The sequence below is a fragment of the Ursus americanus genome, chromosome 3 (assembly GCF_024610735.1).
Source record: "Ursus americanus isolate L20-20 chromosome 3, mUrsAme1.1.p, whole genome shotgun sequence".
Lineage (NCBI taxonomy): Eukaryota > Metazoa > Chordata > Mammalia > Carnivora > Ursidae > Ursus > Ursus americanus.
In genome coordinates, this window is record NC_142129.1 from 22,364,825 (window position 1) to 22,390,907 (window position 26,083).

Genomic DNA, 26,083 nt, shown 5'->3' on the forward strand with positions numbered 1-26,083 from the left:
TCCATTCTGCCCACACCCATGCCTCCCCTCCTCTCTCACCGGAGCCACTTCCCCTCCACTTAGCGATTTTACCTACTTGGCCCCTGCAGCAGCCGCCGGCGGTGACTCAGGCGTAATGGAAGCAAAGTTCTCCATGAGCCCCGCCAAAGGAAGTTTTCAACACATGCTCGTTGAAAAGGCAGCCCCTGGGTCTTGCCAGGCAAACAGAACATACTGTATAGTAAGGTACCTCCAGAGAGAGGCCAGCCCCATAAGGAGGTACCCTAGATAACCCAGCTGTTGCTGGGTAGCCAACGGCAGTGATGTCCATCCGGTTGGTTTGGCTGCGATCGACCCTCTTTTCCTGTCCACCCTCTAGTGAACATAGGCAACAATGTGCCATTTGCTCAAGAAGGGGGCGGGGTGGCGCTAGCTTTATGGAGCCACTGTCAGTCATCAAGGAAAACACCTCCGGTCTTCTCTATTCGACTGTTTTAATCATTATCACCAGGAAACGGACCCAGGCATCCAATAACAAAGAAAGGGGTGGAGGGCATCGTTCCAGGCTGAGGCACAGAGCGGGCACAAACACGGAGGTGCAAAACCACGGGCGGGGGGGTACGAAGGGCCTACAGCTGGAAAGATGGCAGTTGCCGCGTGAAAGCAATGAGGCAGAGGGAGGACTTAGGGAAACAATTAATGGCTTGAGGCCTCTGCTTCAAGAAGGATAATCCACTGCGACAGTGAACACCACTCCCGTGGAGGGAACCCCGAAGGACAGGCGCCATCGCCCAGCCTTAGTTTTCATGTGGAACGCAATTAACCCCTAAAGAACGAACTCCAGAGTAGAGTTTCCGACCTATCTTTAGAACTTTTCAAATGAGATCCCAGCCCCCGACCTGGCCCTGCACCCCCAGGACGGCGCTTTATAAAACGAATCCAGTGGAGCCGCTCCGGAGGTGGCCGCTGGCCGGGAGGCCCTGACCCCGTCCTCGCGCTCTCCTTACGGGGCTCCACGCCGTCACGGGGCACCATTCAGAGACCACCGGAGCTGAGTACGAGCACCTTTCACAAAGCAGAACAAGCCACCCCAAAGGAGTTCCAAGGGGCCAAGCGCTCCTACAGAGATGAACAGTTCCACTTCCTGTTGCCACATTTGAAACTATTTATTGAATGAGGCAGTAATAGACAGAATGGAAAACAACACAGAATCCATGCTCTGCTACTTGGGTTTTGCTCTTCTTCTTCTTCTTCTTGGCAATTTCTCAAACTATTAGGAGGTTATTTCACCACAAAGGAACACGGACTTTAAAGCCCCTGAACAGCTTCACAATGACGATAAAAAATAATAATTAAAAAAATAACAAGTTGTAGAACTAGGACTGTTTATATGTAAATTTCCCTTCCCTCCCCCTATTACGTACAGAAAAAAACATACAAAGAACATTAGATAGTTTTATATAAAACAAGCAAATACAAGAATCTGAAACTTTTCTCAAAGGCTGAGCAAGACGTGAAGAATCTTTTAATGTCGCATTAAAAAAACCACATTAAATACACTATCACACGTGGGGGCCCGGGAGGAGGGAGGAAGAGTTGTCCCTGTACTCAAGGAGCAGAGATTTGGCCTGTCGAGAAGTCAGGTGAATTTAGCCACTTGGAGACTCAGGGCTTGCAGCTGAGAAATCACAGAATTTAAAGTGACCGAGAACACCCAGACCGGTCAACACCTGTGAGGAGGAAGCTGGGGGGCCTGGCCCACCAGGCTGCACCTGGGAAAACCGCAGTGTCCCTTCTGAACCAGGGCCTGCTCCAGGGCTGCAGGTAACACCCAGGTCCCTTTCTCTTCCAAGGCCCCGCAGGATGAAGAGGACCTTCCTCGAGCCGGGTGCCCCTGTCACTTCCAGTAGCCTCTGTTAAGCTACAGAAAGTTACTGGAAAGGAAAAAATTGCTCCCATTGGTGTGCCCTGGTCTTTGAAGATTTGTCTCTCCCTCCTTCCTTTCCCCTTCCAACCCCTCCCCTCCCCCTCCCACTCTCTCCCCTCCAAGCACACGCCCACAAGCACACTTGACGCTCACACGCTCCTCAAACCCTTAATACTTCTGTTACCTTCAGTTCATATACATGACCGATTCAGGACTGACCTTAAAACCAAAGCAACATTTTAATAGTCATGAGATCAAGAAGGCTTCCTGGGAAGGGGAGGAGATGGGAGGCTGAAGAAATCCCTCTTGTCCCTGCCTGGAGCTTTAAGGACATTCACCGGCCTGTGGCAAGGTCAGCACCTGGGCCAGCCCGAGGAGCATCTCAGCTGCCAGACCATGAGGCCCTTGGACCTTGCAAACACAATTTCTGGACCCCACCCCGTTTTGGAACCTCCTTCCTCAGGTGAGTCCAGCAGGGAGAGTTCTGGGTGGCCACTGGGAGGCAGCTTTGGTGAAGGGCATGGTCACCTCCGCCTGAGTTTGTCAGTAGCTCAACGCATGACCCTGGTATGAACAAAAACCGGGTGACTGTGTCTGGCCACGTACCCTACACCCACTAAACTGGGTGAATTATTTTATTCCACAGCTCACCTTGATTTCATACAGATAATTCCATGCGGGTTTCATATATATATATATATACATATATATATATACATACATACATATATATACTTTATATATATGTAAATGTGTATATCCATATGTACACATATACATATATTCACACTCACACGTACACACACATAAGTATACACACATGTTTCTGCAGAAAGAAGTCCTGCCACAATTTGGCTTTTTTGGGACAGTGAAATGGACAACACAGTACCCTACTCCACCAATCCCAGAAAATCAAGAGTGGTGCTTTAAAAAATACAATTCCAAAACCCACTGCCTTTCTTCCTTTTTAAAAAAAAGGTTAACAAAACTTTTCTTCCAAAGTCGAGAGACTTAATTCCATTTGATTGCACCTCTGCAAACGTGTAAAAAATTTTGAAGTAGACTAGAAAACGATGTCGTGGTACGGCCGCGTGTCACTGTTCCAACGTCACCACCTCCACAGCCTGGCCGTCCATGGTGACTGTGCTGTCCGATATCCGGGTGGTCACAGGGGCCATGGCCACCTGCACCGGCCCGTTGCCCTGGGCGAGGCTGGTTACCACAGTCTGGTACATGCTCACGGGGATCTGGACCAGTCCTGGGGAGACAAAGGGGAGACGTCCGGTTGGGATCGGGCTCAGCTTCCCAGATGCTGGCTGGGCAGGGCAACCAGCCCCAGACCCTCCAGGGCACCACCGTCAGCCTCATGTACTCGCACACCGACTGTCCAGGCACAAATACATCCCTCCTCTTACCCACGGTCATTCCGTAAAACAGACTATCAGGAAAGTAAGTTCGAAGAAACCGTGGAAATGGGCCCTAGGGCAGGGCCTCCCCAACTTGCCAGGAGATGAGCCTGCCTGCCTCTTATTTTAGGAAGCAAGGCTGGTCAGGTGTGAACCCTCCTCCCCAGCCCAGCCCTCCTGACTGCCTCCTTCCACTGGGAAAGGCTGCCATTAATTCTCTTTGATGTTCTGCTACTGACTTCTTCAAACGGCCGCCTGCCTATGCTCAAGTTTCTCTCAGCTTGAAAAAATGTCTCCCTCAATCCTGTCCTATTTGCTTGGCCATTGCCCCTCCCTTCAGTGTTTGCTTATTAAAAAAAGGGGGGGGGGATGGCTCCTGGGTGGCTCGGTCAGTTAAATGTCCGACTCTTGATTTCAGCTCAGGTCATGATCTCAGGGTCGTGAGACTGAGCCCCGTGTCATGTGTGAAGTGTTCACACTGGGCAGGAAGGCTGCTTAAGATTCTCTCTCTTCCTCTCCCTCTGCCCTCCCCACCACTCTCAAAAAAAAAAAAAAAAAAAAAAAAAAAAGCCTAGGGCATTGTTTTCTTTATTTTAGATCCACAGACCAGTAAAATTTAAAAATACATTTTGGGGTCAACTTAAAATAAAAAGACCCAACTGCCTCCCAGTATCACTATTATTGCACAGTAGAAAGGACAGCTTAACACGAAGGAAGGAAGAAGCACATCATCTCAGAAAAGGGCAGTCCTTCCTAAGAAAGCAAAGTTGATAGTTCTATATGACATATTGAAGAAAAAAAAAAGGATTTCCATTAAATGAGGCAGAATAAATGCACATTATCAAGCTCCTCTTCCTTATGAAACTAAAATTGTAATGAAGTGGGAAGAGGGATATAAATGAGGGAGGTCAACATGTTTTTGGGAGATGAAAAGCAAATGTAAAGTGGTCCTGACTAATCAGAGAAGTGGGAGTAGAAGGTCCTGTGTCCATGGAGGGCACAGGACATGGAGGCCTCACCACTGCAGAGAGAGACGAGGCTGAAAACAGGCACTCGTTAAAAGCATGTGCCAATTCCAACGCGGAGACAGCCCGACCTTTGTTGACAGGCCATCTGAGGTGGTGCCGCTGTTCTGAGAAGCTGACCTGGAGGGGCTGGAAAAGGCCACGGTGCTCTGCTGGGTGGGCCGTGGGGGGAAGACACGGAGAACTCTGGCCTGCTCTGCCGCCACCTACCCCGGGGCCTACAGACACTAGCTGTGCCCCTCACTCCCTGACAACCGGCTCTCACTCCTCAGGAACGCAAGGTTGCAGACGATGGGGGTGGGGGAGGGGAGACAGCCCCAGAACCCTAGTATCTTCAGGGAAGAGATTTGTATCCTAAACATGGGATGCTTTTCTTAAAAAGGAATATGAGAAAAACTTTAAAATAAAAAATCTAATAGATTAAATACATTCCAAAGAAAGCAGAAGATAAAGTCGAGGAAATTTCTCAGTAGGAAAGATTAAAAGATGGAAAGGAGGACAGAAATTATGAGACCGAAGGTGTCCAACCTCTGATAAAACAGAATTCCAGAGACAGTAAAAAAAACAGAAGGTAGGAAATTATCAGACACATTGTAAATAAATTTCTAGAGCTGAAAAACGAGTTCATTGAAAAGGCCCATTAGATGCCCAGCAGACAAGATGACAAAAGATCAACACACTAACACATCTTTGCCAAATTTCAGAACACCAGGGATAAAGCAAAGATCCTGAAAGACTCCAGAAAGAAAAAAAAAAAAAGCCCTATACAAAGAACTGAGAGTTGGGACTATGGCGGGACTTCTCAAAAGCAGCCTGGAAGCTAGGCGATGAAGGAGGAGATGACTTCAAGTATCTGAGGGAGAGTGCTTTCCGCCTAGAACTGCTCCCGGCCCAGGAAATGATACCCCTGTCAACTGAGCGTGAGGGCAGAAGAAAGGCATCTTCAGACCTGTGAGGGGCAGAAACGCTGGCCACCCACACATGCTTTCTCAGGAAGCTCTGAAGGACTGCCCCACAGCAACGAGAGAGAAAACTACAAAAGAGGTGGCCGTGGGATCTGGGAGACAGAGAACCACTGTGAAGAGCCGTGGGGCAGGCTGAGGGGCCCCCGACCAGAGCTCTGCAGCAGCTCTGAGAGTTCAGAGAGGGGAGACCGGCACGCCCGCCTGGGGACGAGAACTGAGAGGGATTTTCCAGAAGTGGGTAGAACCGGTGATTACTGCCTAAAAAACAGAAGGGAAAAAGCAAGTAGTAACCGTGGTAATATACTTGTCTTAGCAGTGAACAGCTTTTATGTAAGTTATAATAATATAAACATACAAAGTAAGTTATCAAGAAATTGCAATGAAGTCTCAACTCAAGAAATAACAACTTAAGACTTTTAGAGAAGTAAAGATACACCCTAGAAAGAGCGAGCAGGAAGTGTTGCCTCTAGGGTATAATCTTTTTTAAAAAAGGCCCTTTAGTCCTCTTTGACGTTTAAAGCCATGTATCACTTTGTTGAAAATAAAACCTAATTTTAAAAAGAGATGTTTTATCAGAATATTTTCTAATGCAAAAAAACCCCAAACAAATCCAAGAAAATGTTATTTTATGTTAAATTATATCTGTTTTCTAGAGGAAAGTCTTGTCAGTTTTGGGATCCGTATTTGATGATACAACGTGAAATGGGCTTGATGTTTTGTTTCGTGACAGTCATTTTTGGAAATCCAAGCTAACCCCGCTGTGTGTTAACAGGATTTGAGGGCCTGGCCCACCCTCCCTCACACTTGCTGCGCTGGGCCTGGCATTGACCCCAGAAGGCAATGGGGTTCAGTTTCCCTCATCTAGACTTTGCATATGGCTGTTAAATGTCTCTAACCAAACCTCTTTCATTTCACCTCTCCCTGCCACCTGAGAGATCTTTCTAGATCACATCACTCCTCCATCTCAAACTTTTCAAATTCCATGTTAAAAAGGTTCCCAAAGGGGCGCCTGGGTGGCTCAGTCCATTAAGCGTCTGCCTTTGGCTCAGGTCATGATCCCGGGGTCCTGGGATCGAGCCCCACTCCGGGCTCCCTGCTCAGCTCTGCTCGTGCTAATAAATGAATAAAATCTTTAAGAAAAAAAAAAAAAGGTTGGGGCGCCTGGGTGACACAGCGGTTAAGCAACTGCCTTCAGCTCAGGGCGTGATCCTGGCGTTATGGGATCGAGCCCCACATCAGGCTCCTCCGCTATGAGCCTGCTTCTTCCTCTCCCACTCCCCCTGCTTGTGTTCCCTCTCTCGCTGGCTGTCTCTATCTCTGTCAAATAAATAGATAAAAAATCTTAAAAAAAAAAAAAAAAGGTTCCCAAAGCCTATGCTCGTTTGACATGGTATTTAAGACATCTTGTGCTCTGCCCTGGTCTAGCTTTGTAGTCTCCCTCCCCCCCTCCCTCCCTCCCTCACCACAGACACTTTGTGCTCAGGGCACCGCCCGGGCACCTCTCACCTCCCAACATGGCGGTCACACTCCTTCCTCTCGGCCTTTGCTCACATTGTTCACTACTGGCAATTCCCACACTCCTCACTCCTTTCCCTTTAAAGACTGGTTCAAAAAAAAATAAATATAAGGAACATGAAATTCAAAAAAATATGTAATGGAAATGAAATTAAACAAAAACAAAAAAATGGGTTCCGTTGTCCCTCCTCTGGGAAGCTGGCCCCATCCCAGCCCCAGTCAATACTGAGAGTGGCCTCCTCTGGATTCTCGGGGAGCACCGGCACAGTAGTGCATTATCTGGCATGGCCCAGTAAATGCGTGTGGATAGGCCTTCCTGTTTGACACAGGGCTACTTCAGGGCCAGGCGTGGCTCTGGTTCATGTTGTTTCCCCCAATGTGAGGTACAAGATGTGCCAGAAGGGCAACAGGCCAAAGGAGTCTATTACTGGCCTCAGCAATGTGCAGCCGGACTCTACTCCCTGGCCTCTAGACTCCAGGAATGGCCGGGGAGTGAAGACCGTACCCCCCCACCCCCCCCACTGCATTCATGATCATCATCGCTTTTGTCCTCTTCTGGTCACAAGAGGCGAGGCAAAACGCACGAAGTAATGCAGAATGACCCCTGGCAAAGCCAGGACACCTGGGTCCTCCTGCAAAGAAGCCACATGCTGGCAAACAGCAACTAAACTAGAAGCAAAGACCTGTCTCATTTCATTACTCTTGCTTCTGAGCTCCATGCAGTTCCGAAAGCTCCAAACTTGGGGAACAAGTTGCACACTTGATAAATACAGGGACCACTGTGAGCAGGAAGACTTCCTCATAATGAACCACCATCCTGGGATGGGGATGGGGGGTGGGTGGGTGGGTGTGATTAGAGACTTAAAGAATTGTCATAGTCACACCTCTGGTTTATGATGTTTTCCCTTCCGATGATGTGGATCCACACCCAACACTGTTGTTAGAAGCTTCAGTACCATGGAAGACCGGGATAAAATGGACAAAGAGGCAAATGCAGAAATATCTATCAGCTGCCACTGCTATAATCAGAACAATCTCTGAACACAAACTGATCCTGCAATTCCTCAGTGGCCCAAGGGATATCAAGTCCAAATCTCTTTGCAGGATTTAAACCCTTCATGTCAGCCCCTGTCGTTCAGTTGAGCCCAGTGACCATGAATCCGCCCCGGCTTTACACTCCAGTCAGGTGAACGACCATGACCTGTGTACGATGGTGACTTCTGCCTGGAATGCTGGGCTGGGGCTAGTTCCTTGAATGGGCTCCGACTCTTCCTTCCACAGTCAGCGGCAGTCTCTCCTGCTCGGCCTTGGCCCCTGTTCTCCGGAGGTCACGAGCACTCTGTACTGGCCTCCCTGGGGGCAGTGGGCGTGTTCACCATCACTGCTTGCATGTCTTGTCTTCGGGAGGACTGTCAGCTCCTTGAGGGATGGAGTCTCCATCTTTGAGTGCTCAGCAATCAGCAGGGGTCAAGGAATGAGGTCTGCACTCATGCAGGAAACCTGCCTTCTGAGGTTGCACAGGTGTCCCTCCTGGATACGGGGTGACTGAGGCAGCCCAGGCTCAGGGTGATGAGGCTGTTTCAGGGCAGGAGCTCCCAGTCCAGAGAACGGTTGAGTAAAAAGGACTACGCTCAGGGCTCATCGAAAGGAAACCACTTTTAAAGATTTCATCTTCTGGGGGTGCCTGGGTGGCTCAGTCGGTTAAGCATCTGCCTTCAGCTCAGGTCATGATCTCAGGGTCCTGGGATCGAGCCCCACATCGGGCTCCCTGCTCAGCGGCGGGGCGCGGGGGGTCTGCTTCTCCCTCTCCCTCTGCCCTTCCCCCTGCTCGTGCTCTCTCTTGCTCACTCTCTCTCTCAAATAAATAAAATCTTAAAAAAAAATAAAGATTTCAGGGACGGCTGGGTGGCTCAGTTGGTTAAGCATCTGCCTTCAGCTGAGGTCAGGATCCCAGGGTCCTGGCATCGAGTCCTGCATCGGGCTCTTTGCTCAGCAAGGAGCCTGCTTCTCCCTCTGCCTGCCGCTCTCTCTGTCTCTCTCTGTCAAATAAATAAATAAAATCTTAAAAAAAATATAAAGATTTCGTCTTCTGTATTTCACCTGACGATCAGGGAAGGAATAAATCTGGCCTCTACAACTGGGTGACGAAGTGACTGCTACACAAAGCTGTCTCGAGAGTGAATGGTGACAGCAACTGTATCTCTGAAAAGCTCTATGGAGGGCAAAATCCCACGTTCAGGGTCATTTCATAACCCCGAATGCCTCGAAATCCCACTGCCATTATTTTCTACAAGCGGTTTCAGTCTACCTCCACCTTCAATGAGCGCATTAGCATCCTACTGTGGGGATTTTAGAATTTCGGACTCTCTCTCTCTCACATAGCCATTTTGGCATGGGATTAGATTAAATCGTCTCAGCGGCTCTGACCCGGTGGCCGTCCTGTCCACCGAGGGGCCGGGGGAGGGGCGGAGGCCGGCAAGCCAGCGCACTAAGTCGGCGGCTGCCCTGAGAGGAGAGATGATTGAACGCTGAGGCACAGTAATCAGGCTGGGATTGTCCCTGCATCTGCTCAGCCCGGCCCTGATTAGCCCTAATCGAGAAGGTGCACGTTAATCTCAGTTCATATTCTGGGTCATTTCGATTGACTAAGGAACAGGAAGCCCTTCACATTCTACTTTAAAGGTTGGAAGTTCTCTTGTCTTTCCCAGAGACCCTGCACAGTCCTAGCAGTAAGTCTCTTGGCGTTTGTACAGAACTTTTCAAAGCCCTCTTATATCCACCGTGTCGCCTCTGGCTTCTGCTAAGACCCTAGAGAAGCAGGCAGGGAAGGTGGTCCTCCCTGTCACAAATGCTAGGCAAGTGCCTCTGGCAGAACTATGGACTTAGCCTAAAGGCACATTTTATAAAGTCCTGAAATTAAGTACCCCAGTCTCTAGGACCCCAGTATTTCAAAGCCGTAAGAAACCTTAGCATTTGTTCAGTTTAGTAAATCCCTTTCTTCTTCTTTAAACTCAAAAGTAAACAGATAAAAAGTTTATTAAAAAAAAAAAGTAAACACGGAGCAAGAGACACTGAGTGGTCTTTTTCCCGAGATGACTGAGTTGTGGCAAAGCCAGGCGTCCAGGCTCTCGATCTGGGAGTCCTTCCATGTACCCCACCGCCCTGACATGGAACAACACGCCGGCAGGACCTGGAAAGTGGAGGACTACCCTTTTTGGGCTCATTGCTGCCTCTCCCCTCAGGCTTCCAGGCAAGGTTTACAGAATTGGCCGAATGGGGAAGAGGCCAAAGGTGCCTCAGAAGCCACAGGTCCCAGCACAAGCCACAGGTCCCAGCACAAGATTTCCTTGTCCAACAGCAGTCAGACTAAAATCCCTGGAGGATCTGCTGGCTCTGGGACCCCATTCCCCTGTAAAAGACGAGACTCAACGCCTGCACATTTCTCTCCCACCGGGTATCACATTCGCAAGCCCACAAGGTCAAACACGCTCCTCCCAGTCTTCCCCCAGGGCAGTAAGCGGCCACTACATCCCTCCAGTTGCTCAGGCCGAAAACTCTGCGGTCATCTTTGACTTCACATAGGATACATCAACAAATCCTGTCAACCTGCCCTTCCCGTATAAACCCAGAGTTCAGCCACTTGTTTTTGCTGCCTCCCTGGACAAAATCCTATCATCTCTTGCCAGGACTACATTTAAAAAAAAATTCTATATATATTTATTTTTTATTACAGAGAGTGAGAGAGCATGTGTGTGCAGGAGGGAGGGGCAGAGGGAGAGGGAGAGAGAGAATCTTAAGCAGGCTCCACGCCCAGCACGGAGCCCCAGAATGGCACTAGACCCCACGGCCCTGAAATCATGACCTGAGCCAAAACTGAGTTGGATGCTCAACTGACTGAACCACCCAGGCGCCCTGCCAGGACTATGTTTTATCTTCCTTCGAAATCGCCAGGCTTCAGCCCCTGCTCCACTGTAGCCAGAGGGATCTTCTAAAACCTCCACGTGACATGATGGGTATCAGGACAGCCTCTGAAAATTCAGACGCCTGGACTAGGCTGGCTCTGATGCAGCTCACACGCTTCCTACCCAGCACCCTTCAAAGGCCTCCTTTCAAGTCAGATGACCTTCTCGGGGAGGACAGGCAGGGAGACCAACCTCCGAGACAGCCGGGCTTCTACTCGGAGTCTCCAAGGAGACCCCCCGCACAGGGTCCATTCTTCGAGGGACCTGTTCGTCTTGCCAGGGCCATCATTTTGCACAAGGTGATCATTTGCCTCTTACGTTTCCCCCCCTTTCAGGAGAATCTCGATTTTAACAGAGACTTCATTTTGAAAAACAGGTAACACAGAGGGCATAGTAAAGAAGGTATGAAAAGGGTATAGGGTTGAAAACAGTCTCCCTCCCAGAGGTAACCATTGTGGCCAGTTTCGTGGCTGGCCAATAGTCTATCTGAGATTGTGCATTTGGAAACGTGTGTCTGTGTATCTTCCCCATTTGAACAATGTGCACTGTTCATATTCTTCTGCACCTCACTTTTTCGGGATCTTTACTTACAAGTACAAAGATAATGGCTTGCTTTATTTTTTTTTAGTGGCTGCAGAGTATTCCATTTGCATGAAGGTGCTTAATGTTTTTTTCACGTCAGACGGGTCATGCGCTGTTGGTGTAACAAGGTTTGAGGGAGGCACATGGCGCCCAACAGCGTGAGCGCCCCGTCATCACGCTTATGAACCACAGAATCTGGAGGTGCTTGATTTTGACTAACCAGAGCTCTGATGACTCACACCTCGGTTTTCCAATCTTTTGCTATGGTGCCAAATGTACTGCAATTTCTCACAAATGCAAAGCATAAATACCAGAGATGACTTCTTAAGAGGAGATTTATGCTTTAAAATTTCCTAGGTGCTATAACGGCGGGGGGGGGGGGGCCTCTTAACTGTTCTGCTCAGTCCAATTCCTTTCAAGATTCAAAATAATCTACCTCTAGTAGTGGGATTTAAGATTAAGGCATAAGTGACAGGGGAATATACTTTTGGACAGACATTTGTCTTTGAGCCTCTCAAATCACATTACGTGGGTGGCAGATCATGCCACCACCTCATTTACCTGGTTTTGTCTTCTAATATAAGTGACCATTTGCTCATGTTCAGGGGCTTGGCCTTGTTTTCTGCAGAACAGGAGGCCAGGAGGTTTAGAGTGGTCTGGCTCTGATGGTGGCACCAGGGGAGGCTTTGTGGTAGACCCTGGGCGCCAATGCGAGTAACTCGGAAGGTTAGGGTCACAGCCTTGCACACTCTGTGAATTTATCATTCGTGGGCTCATCTACTCGACCCCTGACCTCTCCTGAGGTAATGAGTTTCACCACTTACCTACTGTAATGGAACACACACGTGCGTGCCTGTGTTTGTGCATATATGCGATTTATTTACTTGGGGGAATTCACTGACTCTCCTGAAGACTAACTCTTTCAGCATTCTGTGATTTGATGAACACGTCTACAGATCACAGTTAGCTAAATCTTTTTGAAATATCGTTTGGCAATGGCCATCCCATCCCACCAAAAAACCCACGAAACAAAACAAAAAACCCCCAACTTTTGATGGCTGTCTACTGTGGGAAAAATAAAGTCCACATAGCTACTGGGGTGAAGGATCACATCAGCCTTCCCCATAAATACCCCCCTTCTCTCTTCGCTACAACCACACTTGTCCCCTTCGTGTACCCTCCCCACCACATCTGGTGCCCAGCGCTATCCCCCGCCAATGCAAGTCCCGTTTTTTCCAACAATTTCCACATCTTTCCAACAATTTCCACATCAATCGCCATTTCCTGGAGTCACCCCAGATAGCACAGCCCACCAGGTTCTTTCCTTCCTGTGATTTTCCTCCCTCCACCATTTGGCACCAGCTGTGTGCTGTTTCCAAGCAATTACTGTTGTTCTCTGCACAATCTGCTTGCTTAGATTTTGGCAGGACTGTGTCTTTAAGTACTGAGCAGCTGGAACACAGTAGATGCCTAATAATTAAATATGACTACAGATCGTGTTCCTCAGGATTTTTGGACACTTGGTCCCATTCCTATGAGCCTTGGCTTCCACAGACTTTTCACTCCACTCCCGGGTGCGGCGGGACTTTCACAGGACTCTCAAGGCAGTGTAGCCAAATGCTGTAGGTAGCTCAGGTGCGCTGTGTGTGAGGGTAAAAGAGGCGGCTTTATTTCCACGAAAGGCTTGCCGGTCAGATGACTACACGTGACTCCCGGCTCTGCCCCTGAATGGCCTGTGGACCTCGCTTTCCTCAGATGTCAAACGGCAGTTACCGATCGCACAGGCTGTCGGGGAACATGTGCTGACTTAGGCGAAGTCTGGCACCGTGCCTGGCACACAGGAGGTGTACCACCAATGTCAGCTACTTTTCGGAGATGACTTTGAATAAGAGGTTCGCTGAAGTCTGGTGGGGTCACAGACGTTCAACTAAAGCACTCAGGAAACAGAAATGAAAGCACAGACAGCACAGATCTCCTTTCAGCAGTGATTTGTTCCTGCCAGGAAGCACATCATTTGCCAAAGGCCTTCAAAGATGTAAAGATTAGAGATAAAAGCCATGAAATCAGGGCAGATGGACCGGCGGGCAGCTTCCTTTCTGAAACGCAGCGATGGGCAGAACTGGCACTGGGGCCGCACCGGGCCATCTATGGACTAGCTGCTCAGTACACTGGTAAATAAATAATCCAGCCGGAACCACTCGTCCATGGTAAGAATGTTCAATATATGGTCAGGGCAGGAGGATATGATGTCATCACTCTGATAAATTTCTCAACCCCAATAATAACGACATAGGCTCAAGCGTAGCAGAGCACAGAGTTACCTCCTGGCCACGGTCACCCACAACCAGACTGCCCTCCCCCGACCCTACCCCGCGACAAGATAGAGCAGGACAGACAGCCTCAGGAAGAATGGGCCTTTCATTTGCCCTCACAATCTGGGAAACCTTTGGGAATTGTTGTTTGCTGTAACTGAATCGTCCAGCGCAAAGGCCTTCCAAGTTGGTCATGGAAATATCTTTGGTCGGGAGAAAAATATTGATGGGTGTGAGAGAAAAATAGCTAAACAAAGAAATTTATCAAATAAACACAACATTTGGTAGGAGAGAAAGAAATTTTTTAAAGATTTATTTATTTATTTTAGAAAGGGAGTGTGTGTTGTGCGGAGGGCAGAGGGAGAGGGAGTCCCAAGCAGACTCCATGCTAAGCACGGAGCCCAACCAGGGGCTCGATCCCATGACCCTGAGACCACAACCAAGAGTCTGATGCCCAACCGACTGTGCCACCCAGGAGCCCGAAGAGAAAGAACTCTTAAAACCCGAAGATAAAATTTACAGTATAATGTCTTCTGCAGTTTATGGATGTGAAAGCTAGCTAACAGGTATCAGGAAAATGCTGGCTTAAATGGGGAACCAGAAGACTGTACCTGGAAAGGACAGGAATAAATAAGTAAGAAATGAAGCCATGAATTATATTACCTAAGTAAGTTCTGCAGTTTTTAAAGAGCCAACAAACATTATCTTCAGGTGTTTCAAGGGGTGACAGGCAGGAGGGAAGTCCTTTAAAGTCTTATTTGCAGGCTTGAAAAAAAATTTACATCAGTGACCGATGTCTAAGGAAAGCCGCTATTACATGAAGAAAAACAGGCATTAGGTATGTATTGGTATAGAGATGGGAGAACATGAAAGGAAATCGGGGAAAGAAGCTAGTCGAGTAGGCGGGTGGCAGATAAAGAGGCTGAGAGTAATAAACAAGGACCAGGTGGAAAGAGGACAGTTGCAGGGCAAGAAGGGGAAGATCATGAAAAGAATGTCAATATCAGATGAAAAGGAGATCCAGTGAACCTTCCTGATACTAAAACGAGGAGGAAACAGAGAAAAAGTATTTCTCTCCTAGTTGTTCTGTTTCTGTTATATTAGCTGCTTCTGGGACATTTAATCTTTCTTTTCCGTGTTTTTTAAGTCCATGGCTTTTGGGTGCATTTGAGGGATTTGTGGATTAAAATATGTATTACACCTGGCGTACTGAGTATTCTCATGAAGCCGATAGCAGCCTCACCGGTGCCTTGGTGTAACAGGCACTTCTCGGCATACAAGGTTTTCTCCCCTCTTCTTGCTAGACAATGTCAATCCGCTCTTGGAAAAAACCCTTCCTGTGATAACTTCCATAGCAGAGATTCTGTCCTTTGCCTGATTTTTCAGACCACCAGGAAATTCCTCTTGCCCTCATCCCATAAGCCAAATGTTAAAAATAAATTCATTTTTACTTTATTAGTAAGTGTATTTCAAAGCATATTTTGGAGGGACAGTTTCACAGTTTCCTTTTGAAACTGTTGGAGTGTCCAGGAACGTTAATGCAGTCAGGGGTTCGTGCTTCAGAACCACCGTGGTGTACTATCCTGCAGGCCGAGCGCCCAAAGCAGGGCCGAGCAAGCTCCTCCAAGGCCTGCTGATCTGCCCAGCAGGGCTCTAAACTGAAAATGGCAGGAGAGAAAAGTGTTCAACTAAAGTTTGTGGGACATGTGTATGCTCAGAAGGACATCTGACCTGACTGTAGAGAAGGGCAGGAGATGCCTAGTAAAATCCAGAAGAAATCCCTGTGAAGAAGGACACTCAAGACCCCCAAAGTCTGTGGACCAGCGGATAGGATACGAGCAATACGTGAAGTGTTGATTTTTTTTCTAAGATTTTATTTTTAAGTAATCTCTACACCCAACATGGGGCTTGAACTTATAACCCTGAGATCAAGAGTCACATGCTCCATGGACTAAGCCAGCCAGGTGCTCCAAAAGTGATGTATTTTTTTTTTTTTTAAAGATTTTATTTATTTATTTGACAGAGAGAGACAGCCAGCGAGAGAGGGAACACAAGCAGGGGGAGTGGGAGAGGAAGAAGCAGGCTCATAGCAGAGGAGCCTGATGTGGGGCTCGATCCCGTAACGCTGGGATCACGCCCTGAGCCGAAGGCAGGCGCTTAACCGCTGTGCCACCCAGGCGCCCCTCAAAAGTGATGTATTTTTAAATAGAAAGAAGAAGGGGGTGGGAGATGGCATAACTGGGTGACGGGCATTAAAGAGGGCATGTGATATAATGAGCACGGGGTGTTATATATAACTGATGAACCACTGAACTCCACCTCTGAAACTAATACACTATATGTTAATTAACTGAATTTAAATAAAGTTAAATTAAATTTAAAAAATTAAAAAAAAAATAAATAGAAAGCAGAGCCAAGCTGACAGAAACCTCAGGGGAAAGTCACCATGCAAAGAGTTTGCAGAAGTCAGGTGCAGAAATGAATACAAGAGCCAATCAGGAGTTACCCAGAGTTAGGAATGGAGAATTATTTATTTTTCTGTCATTATTTTCAGGTTTTTTAATTAGGAAAAATTTCAAATAGGCATAAAAGGAGAGAGACTAGCACAAGGAACCCCCTGGACCCCCACCGCCACCTCACGCTGCAAATGTACCCACCATCCAGCCCTTGGTTCTTCTAACCGAACAGGCATAGATTGAGGCAGAAAAGCTTCCAAAGATATTGTACTATTTTTCAACCCCTCACATTTAGCACAATGTGCAGAGTAGCATTTAGAAAACAAACAGTACATAATTCTTAGGAGCACACCAAGAGCAGAATTAAATTGGCTTTCAGCAGTGAGACACCTGAAGACAGCAGACCGGAAAGCAGAGATAGTTTTGGGGTTTGATAGCCGCAGAAAAAATATATCTCAAACTTCATTTTGTTCAACTGTTTATCCTGCCTTTCCTATCTGGACTATATTCAGCATAACCAAATTGATAATGGGGACAAGTTTTTACAAAAGAATTCCAGCTTCTGCCAGAAAGGCAGAAGGAATGATAACACTAGAGGAATCTCCATGTTCTTATCTCTGCACAAAAGCATCAATGGCTAAACCATTCGGCGGCTGGAGGATGGGCGGGAGAGCAGAGGCTCTGCCATCCGTAGGGGATGTCGCGCCGCGGGTGCTCTACCCTGTGGCCACTACCTTGTTTTCCCAGAGACGAGCCCCCATGAGGCTCGGTCAGCCAGACTGAGTCTGACAACACAGAATTTTCTTTTTTCTTTAAAGATGTTATTTATTTGACAGAGAGAGAGAACAAGCAGGGGGCAGTGGCAGAGAGAGAGGAAGAAGCAGACTCCCTGCTGAACAGGGAGCCCGACGTGGGGCTCGATCCCCATGACCTGAGCCGAAGGCAGACACTTAACTGTGCCACCCAGGCGCCCCAACACAGAACTTTCAAAAAGCACTGAGCAAGATGGGCCCCTGGCACGTGGTGGGGAGGAGCAGCCACAGGACACTGCCTCCCAGGGTACGAAGCCATCCTGACAATGCCATGGAGGGTTCTACAAATCCTTCCGTAAGCATGCCAGCACACTGAGTGCTAACGGTGTGCATGTCTGTAAAAGGAGATCTTGCAGTCAACTCTTAGTTGAGCCAAAGGGAGGGTCGGCCATTTCTCTGATACCTCCCCTCAAACTGGAATTTATGATGTGCTTTTCTTGTAGCAGACTTACTTTCCTAATAATGTCTTCCTTAAGCTAATATGAAAACGAATTTGTATTCCTTAAGTACCCAGCAGCTGGGTGGGGGGGTGGAGGAGACGGTCCAGGCTTACGCTGGATTGTTGAGAGAAACTGTCTAAGGATTTAAAATGTGTCACAACTAATCTGTGTGACAGATAATCTGTATGTGGCAACTGAGAGATAGCTATATTTACATTTATAAAACGGACCGCTACTCTGTCTCATAGGGCTGCTATGAGGATAAGGAACGTTATATTTACATGATTTAAGCTGTGGTGAAAAAAGACAGGATCTAAATTTGAGGTAGTTTTGCTATTTCACATAGGTTTCCTCTCAGGAGTTAAAGCTACCATGCAGTGGCTACCAGAGGCAGACAGATGGAGGAAGCAAGATTCAGGATCTTGCCCTCGGTCCCCAGAGTTGCTAAAAATGGAAGGTACCACCAGCTCAGTGGTCCACCCCAGGAGTGTTGTCCACGCTCCCTGTTGTACACGAAATGAAGAATTCATATACACACCCTCGGCCCTTGAACATTTGCATGTCCTCTTGTTAGTCAGAAAACTCTCCAGTCAAACAGCAGGGCCATGAAAGCTTAAGGAAGGGAAGACCAGGGAGTAGGCCAGCTGAAAGTGGGCCTTCCTGAAATTAAAGTCCTTTCTCGTGGTTATAATTCATTATTATTATTTTGGGTCTATGTGAGGGGTGAGGAAATGACATGAGATTCTTGGAGGAAAACAATTTTTTTAAGGTGGGAAGATAAAGGTCACAATCTAAGTAATATGGCTGGAAGAAGTTGTTCCAAAAACATCCAGGCAAATTCCAAATTCCCTTTTCCCCTTCCAACAAAGCTGAAATAGAAACTCCAAGGCTGGCTAAAGCAGTCAAGACATTTCAAACGGTTCAGACTAATCTCTACCACAGTGCTGTCCACCAGAACTCACTGTAAAGATGGCCGTGTTCTATTTGTGCGCTGGCCAATATGGTGGCTGCAGAGCCCATGAAATGTGGCTAGCAGGACCGAGGGGCTCGATCTTTACTTTGACTTTAATTAAAGTTTAAATAGTCCGTGCAGCTCTAAAACCTTTCCCAAGCTCCCAGCAAGCCACCGCCTCATCCTAGGCATGCCTCAATAGCGCACACACCGTAGAACACGGTAAGAGTTGCCTTTGTTAACTGGAAACTCAATCCGAAACTGGACGCTCTGCATTCACCTAAAATATGTTTTCCTCGCATTTCCCTTATTTATACCAGAGGGCTTTTTTTCCGCCTTTGCTGCTCTACCCCATCAACTTATTTTAACACCCCCCCTCCCCCAGGGCCCCCAGGTGAGAAACTTGACCAGCACTGGAGAACAATATAGTATAGCTCTGCAGCATAGAACTACGAGCAGTACGGAAATGCTGGGCTGGGCAAAACCCGAAGAATTGCTGGACGCCGGCTTCGTGAGCCGATCTGATAGCAGGGTTTGTCTCACTCAGAAAAGTGTCTCAGTTTCCAGATTTAGACCCCTTCAGTGATTTTCAGATCCAATTGCTAGCTTTACAACGGAAAAGATGTGTTTATCAATTTCACTTTGAAAACCCCATTTAGCCTCTGAAAATCTCTAAATTGGGCCCTTCTAATAATGCAGATTTGGTGTAATTATAATGTCACAGGCAATTGTGCTGACAAAACAAAACCAATATGTCTCCTTGCTGGGTCTTTGCTCTCAGTCTGACCAACAGGAGGAGAAAAGAGGCTTTGTCAGGAGCAGATGTGCAGTGGGAGGCCCCGGGAAAGCAGATCTGTTGAATGGAGCAGGTGCCACTTAGACATTCACTTTACTGACTCTAACCACAACCTCCCCTTCATTTGATATCCTGCTCTTGGCAGGAGGATGGAGAGAGAGCATCATACAAAAAGGAAGCATGTTTATCCTGTTCAGATTACGGCTCTGCCAGGCTGCTACTGCTGCTGGGTTCTGCACATTTGCTCTTTATTAAGCAAATGGTGGATCTGGGAAGTGAATCCCTGTATTTACACGGGTAACCTGAGAGCCAGAGGGCCCCGAACCATACTGCCTGCGATGTACAAGCTATCAGAGTTAATAACAGTGCGCTGACATTCCTTCAAAATCCTAATGGAAGCATAAATAAAAAGAGGAAAGTCCACTTTCCCCAAGAACCTTAAAGACTTCATTCTGTAAGAGTTTTTCTTGTCATGATATTCTGGTTCTTGTGTGAAGAGTGATTAATCCCCTTTTTACATGCTCAATTAAAACCTACTTTTTCATCCACGTATTAAATAGAAATGACTCCAATTAAAGTTGTCCAATTACAGCTCTGGATTTGGTATGCCAAAAAAAAAAAAAAAATCCCTTTACAGAATATTACCTGCAATGACAGGCACCAAGATTCTGCTGGAATCATCTAAGACCAGAATCTGTCTTTCGAATACAAAGACTCAGAAAGATGTGGGGACCTAAAGGGAAGGAGAATGAGATAAGGACACATGTAACTTGGCCCTCATGACACTGAGGATGGAGAGGAGACTGGTCAGTCCATCTGCCAAGTGGCAGGCACCTTCTTGGGAATCTCTGCCCTGAAGCTCTGGTCTGAGTGTTTTGCCCAGAATGTCCCTGGCTCACCAAGTTCCCCCAGCTGAGAATACCTGACACTGTCAGACTGAGGAGTTGTGAAGGCATGCCAACCTGGCTTGACAATATGTGCTAATTCCCCCTGGGGCCCTGAGTTGCCAGCTCTGGAGGCCTTCAGCTTTTCATATGGGAAGCACCTAAAAGCTACCTTGGAAGGACAGGGCCCTGGCTCAGATGAACACTAAGAATAGAGACCACTGTATAGCGGCGGCCATTTCATGGTGAAGGCTCTCCCTTTTTGTAGTCTAAGTCTTCAAGTAGCAGAGCCTAGATTAGCAATTTCTGGTGTACAAACGAGAATGCCTGAGGCCACCCTCGTTTATCATGATATAGGGGAGACGATACCCGCCTCTGGACGAGCAGACTCCGCAAGGAGAAATATGAATCGAAACCTCACACTGACACTTTCAAGAGACAGCCCTGGTCCTTCTAGAGGTATCTACAAGTCAGCATTTTCACGGGACACAAACAAAGGCACCAAAGAACCCTGACCATTAGAAACCCCTCCACCTGTGGGGGCTACGTCTGATGAGTGACAGGAAAGCCCTGGTCATTCTGGAGAACTGGATCTCAGTTTTGTTTCTCTAGCATGCCTGAGGGACACAGTATGCTCCATCAGTAACAGAGGCTTTCTAAAGCAGGGATTCTCAGTGTGAGATCCACTCCCTGCTCCCTCCAAACAGACACTTACTGGACCAGATCCTAAGATGTGTCCAGGAGGAGCTAACAGCAAACCCTCTGAAGATTAGTTCCCTTCCTGTTCAGTCTGAGTGTTTAAAAATAATAACACCAGCAGCAGCAGCAGCAGCAGCAATAGTAGTTAACAGTTACTGCATGCTTACGATGCTCCAGGCACTAAAATGAGTGGGACTAAATATTCTCTGCTGGCCCCTAAAACTAGTGTGATCGACACATCTCCCTGGATGGGCAAGAGTGGGGAGTCAGAAAAACCGCCCGTTCCCTCCGGCTGCTGCTCCAGGAGGCATTTTGGATTTTAGGGGGTGACTGTGAAGGCAGGCAGGCAGGAGGACAAGCTTCAGTGCATAAAGGGGCTGCGGAGTAACACATCTGGGGCAGAAAACTGTAACTGTAACCCCCCCGTGTATTCGAGAATCGAGAGCCCCAGCATACACCTCTATGTTCCTGTTTCAGAAGCAGCCATGTTTTCGTTGTGAAATCTGGGATTCATCCAATAGTAATGGCTTCTTTCAGCCTCGTGACCCACTGGGCTCTGGATATTTGATCCTTTTTGGGGTCACTATAAATCATTAAAGAGCCTCACCTCAAGATGCCTGTAGCCAAGAAGAGAAACCTGCATTTGTAAGGCATCTGGGTGGAAACATGTGAGTGGCCTGGGTCACGCATAAAGAGACTGGGAAGTGGGTTTAGGTGTCTCTGCTGCCTCCTGTCTCAGATTTTCCTGCTCGGGACGCTGCGGTGCTCAAAAATAGGCCAGTTCTTCTTGCAACCCTCCTGCCCAGCTGTTTACTGGTTGCGGATTACTGCAGTCACATGGTAGTGTTTTGTTTTGTTTTTTTTTTTATAAGCAAAGCCATGCTGTCTATGAGCTGAGAAGGTCACTGGGAGGCTAGGCTCATGAAGTACTGGTGTGTCCTGCCCTATGCAGACGGGGCACGACTTGCCAGAAGAGCACAGTATTCTTGCTATGGCCTTTAGATCAGCGCCATCCAATATAACTTTCCACAGTGATGAAAACGTTCTGTATCTGTGCCGTTCACTACAGTAGCTACTAGCTACATGTAGCTATTTAGATTTAAATCTGAATAAACTAGAATAAAATAATACAGTATCTCAGGCCACACATGGCTGTTGAGTGCTTGAAATGCGGCTGTGACTGAAGAACTAAATTTTTTATTTTACTTAATTTTAATTAACTCACATTTATTTTATTTTATTTTTTTTAAAGATTTTATTTATTTATATGACAGAGATAGAGACAGCCAGCGAGAGAGGGAACACAAGCAGGGGGAGTGGGAGAGGAAGAAGCAGGCTCATAGCAGAGGAGCCTGATGTGGGGCTCGATCCCGTAACGCCAGGATCACGCCCTGAGCCGAAGGCAGACGCCCAACCGCTGTGCCACCCAGGTGCCCCTAATTAACTCACATTTAAATTCAAACAGACACAAATCATAGCTACTGCATTAGACGGCACACCTTCAGATCTTGGGTTTTGATGCCGTTTATTTATTTGCCTCTGCTAAGATTTATCATGACACTGACTTCTAAGGTGAGTAAAATATGGCTATAACCACTCTAAAACAATCCTGCAAAACAGCGACCCACACAAAGAACAGCTGAATTAGATGAATAATAAAGACAATGGCTTTCACTTGTCCTATGTCTCTTTGACTTCCGTGGTTGGGTGGGTTGGCAAGAAGGAGTGAAGAGGAAGGAAGGGGCCCACATCAGGCAGTAGAGAGTACTGGAGAAGGGGGTTTGGTTTCCAGTTTCACCATTTAGCTGCAGAGTGACACTGCGCAAGTCCCAGCTTCAGCTGCCTCCACAAAACAGGGCTCACAGCTGTGTTCTACCCACCTTCCTGGGTGAAGGTAGAATAATGCTGAGGGTGCTTGCTTAGTCGCTGGCAAGGGGGTTATGGTGATGGTGGCGGCCACAGTAGTAAAAACAGAAAAGAAAGGAGAAAGAAACAAAAATGATGAAGGTCCTAAATAATGATGGTCAATGCTTACAGTCAAAAAGCAAAAAGAGAGAAAAGTGAAAGTTATTTTCCTGGTATGACATCTACCAACATGTTTTCCAGAATGAAAACTACGATTTTAAGAAAAGAGTTAGCTGACTTAAATAGGGAAATGCTGTCTGCAAAGAAAGCATGTTGTCCAGAGGACATTCGAAGCATCCATGCCCCGGGAGCTGCAGGCCCTCATGTACTCACTCCTCAGCCCCCTTCTTTCTGAGCCACCCTCATCTAATTCCTTCTAAGATGTTTTTTAAGGTTTGCGAGTATGCTCTACCTCCCCCTCCATTTAAAAAAGACCTGTGATTCCAGGGGCACCCGTCTGGCTCAGTCAGTAGAGGATGTGACTCTTGATCTTGGGGTCATGAGTTCGAGGCCCATGCTGGGTGTAGAGATCACTTAAAAATAAAATCTTAAAAGAATAAAAATAAAAAAGACCTACGATTCTAAAGGGAAAAGAGCTGTATGACAGATGAGTCTGCATTTGCTTTTTCTGACAGAATAGGCAACACCTCGGCTTGGTCTGACTGAGACCATCCTAGTAGCTCTAGGTCTCCCTGTTAGCGGCAAAGAGGGTCATTTATGCTATAGCAGGGTAGCCTAGAAGTCCACAGCCGCCAAAGGCGCTGCTCTCTAGGGACTTTCAGGATGGGAGGCTTTCAGCCTAGGACTCTCAGCTCATATAAAACTGTTTGCTCAGGGGCTGCCTGCTTCAAGTCCAGGGAGGACTGAACTCACCACCTTTGGATTAAAGGGACAAATAATATCGTAGCGAAGAATGCAAGCTCTTATTGCGCTTTATGGTGACTGAAAATGTACCTTTACAATAAAACTTAATTTAATACATTTGTTTAAACTTTAATTAAAATAGTGAGGCAAAAAGTGATTTAGTGCATACTGGGAGAGCATACCAGCACCGTTTTTTTTTTTTGTTTGTTTTTGTTTTTAAAGATTTTATTTGAGAAAGAGAGAGCATGAGCAGGGGAGGTAGAGGGCCAGAGGGAGATGCAGATTCCCTGCTGAGCAGGGAACCCGATGTAGGGCTTGATCCCAGGACCCTGAGATCATGACCTGAGCTGAAGGCAGCTGCTTAACCTACTGAGCCACGCAGGTGCCCCTACCAGCACCTTTTTGGAGGAGTCACACTGACATGTTTCCTAGGTTAATTTAATACTGACATCTCCACTGACTCTTTTGGGAACAAGTCCATGTACTAATGTGTCCAGCACAGAAAAAGGGACAATGAGAGATGTATTTTATAGTTTATCAAGATGAGAACTGGAATTTTCCCTCTTATTTTTAAAGAAGAGCTAGAACAGAAGGACATCTAGTGAGTAATAATGGATGATGGTGGTGGTGTAAATAAGAAAAAAAGTGAAAAAAGTCCCCCTTCATGATGGAGACTGAAAGCCAGCTGTGAGGTCTGAAGAGAGAGCATGGCCTTAGGAGCAGTGGAGAGCCATAGCGGCCACAGCAAACTAGGCGCTGGGACAGAAGAGCAGCTCTTGCCCCAGGACGGTGATACAACCAAATCCAGGAGCCATTAAACAGTGTCACCCTCAATCAAAGTTCCTTCAATTTCCTTCCCTCAAGGCTACACAGAAAGAGCCTCTGATGTCCCATTTTTGCAGCGTTTACCTCTGGCGCATGTATCTTCAACTGCGTAAGGTAAGCGTATGGATCTGTCCTGAAAACAGGAAAGCGCAAGGGTACTCTGCACTCTGAAGTGCGACCAAACATATTCTGGGCAAGGATGAAATTTGGGGCGATGAAAGTGATGTGGACAGCTAATAACTGTTTTATGCTTACAGTATATCTAAGTGCCAAGGACTATGCTAAGCACTCTACAGGAATCACTTTGTTTAATGCTCCCATCAGCCTCGTGAGCATGGAACTACCATTAGCCTAATTTTATAGTTAAGGCTTAGAGAGGTTAATTTGCTTGCTCAAGATCACAGAGCTTGGTAATGCAGCTTTTAGAGTAAGCAGCTAGGCCAGCAGACCCTCCCAACTCCCTTGCCCCTCTTTGTCTCAGCACTAAGACCAGATATCCACAAAGTTAAATGACCCCAGTCACCACTTCCATAGCAGAGGCTCTTAATCCTTTGGCAGGGAAGGGGGGCGCACGGACAAGGAGCAGGGGGTGGAAGGGAGGGGGAAGGGGTTCTCTGATCGATTTGCACGTCTGATCAAAGCTATGGATCCCAGAAAAGTACAAAAAATTTATAGAGAATTTCACAGGGTCCAAGCCCCCTAATGTCTTTGTAATACATATAAAGTAGGTTTCCACTGAGAATTAAAGCACACACATGCTGCCTTCTTCAGATCCAGCTGCGCTTACCTCTTTATAATCAGTACAGAACAGACCTTTCTGCCATCCTGTCTCACTTGAGAGGCCTTGCGGAATAGGAATGTGTGTTCTAATCTCTCATGCAAAAACTCCACCCAGGAATCCTGCTCTCTTATCTGAACTTCATGCTTCTGTCCTCATCTATCTACTCCTTTATCCCTCTTGCTAAAAAGATCGAATTTTTTGAAAAAGGTATTCCAATAAGCATAGCTGAGATTAAATTAAACTGGAGAAACATACATATTTTTAAAAGTTGTTTTTTTTTTTAAGATTTTATTTATTTATTTGAGAGAGAGACAGAGATAGCTAGAGAGAGCACAGGTGGGGAGGAGAGGGAGAAGCAGACTCCCCGCTGAGCAGGTAGCCAGATGTGGGCATTATGACCTGAGCTGAAGGCTGATGCTTAACTGACTGAGCCACCCAGGCGCCCCTTTAAAGTTTTTAATAGGGTCAAAGAAAAACAGCCAGGTGGACAGGTAAAGACATGTTCAGTGTGAAGAAAAGGAGAAGACAGAATTTTTTTTCTAAAGGAACTGAAAATTGATTTAGCTTGATTTGGCAGTTGAAATGGGTAGTAAACCGCACACTGGTTTTACAGTGCAGCATGACTCAGGGGGGTCTCTTAGTTGTAGGAAATTTATGTTGATGAGTCTTAAGGCGGACCCTCAGGCAGCAGGGCTGTTGCCAGCACCAGGTCAGAACAAGGAGGGACATACTGCACCGCAGAGAAACGAGAAGGGCTGCTCTTTCTCTAAGTATAATGTTAATGCCTTACCATCAGCTTTAATTTGTAAACAGACCCCGCCCTCTAGTCCACGTCTCTCCGTTCAGGGCAGGAGGAAAGTAGCTGGCCCCAGGTCTCAGCCGGGACAGCACAGGTGGTGGATGGTCTCTGGATGTCAAACAGTGGAGAAAGATGCATTTTCTAAACTCTCTGGCATGACCCAATCAAGGTATGGGGTTAGAGCCGAAGGGAAGGCA

At 47.1% G+C, this 26,083-nt stretch overlaps 1 protein-coding gene and 1 non-coding gene across 9 annotated transcripts in view; both read right to left on the reverse strand.

The window, feature by feature from the left end:
- Nucleotides 1-1,126: 1,126 nt before the first annotated feature.
- The window catches only part of NRF1 (nuclear respiratory factor 1), a 143,338-nt gene continuing 118,381 nt past the window's right edge, over nt 1,127-26,083 (reverse strand). For 5 of the 8 annotated variants that reach the window (XM_045792655.2, XM_087860833.1, XM_045792651.2 and 2 more), the window contains 2 exons: nt 6,809-6,904; nt 1,127-3,164 (listed from right to left, as the gene is read on the reverse strand). In XM_045792655.2, the coding sequence (XP_045648611.1) occupies nt 3,001-3,164; nt 6,809-6,904 (260 nt within the window). In that variant the 3' untranslated portion in view covers nt 1,127-3,000. Of the gene's footprint in view, nt 3,165-6,808; nt 6,905-19,774; nt 19,863-26,083 lie in introns of all 8 variants that reach the window. The other 3 variants (XM_045792659.2, XM_045792654.2, XM_045792658.2) reach the window with 2 other exon arrangements.
- Nucleotides 11,456-11,556, reverse strand: LOC123789699 (small nucleolar RNA U13). Its single transcript, XR_006778870.1, has one exon. It is a non-coding gene; the product is annotated as a small nucleolar RNA U13 (small nucleolar RNA).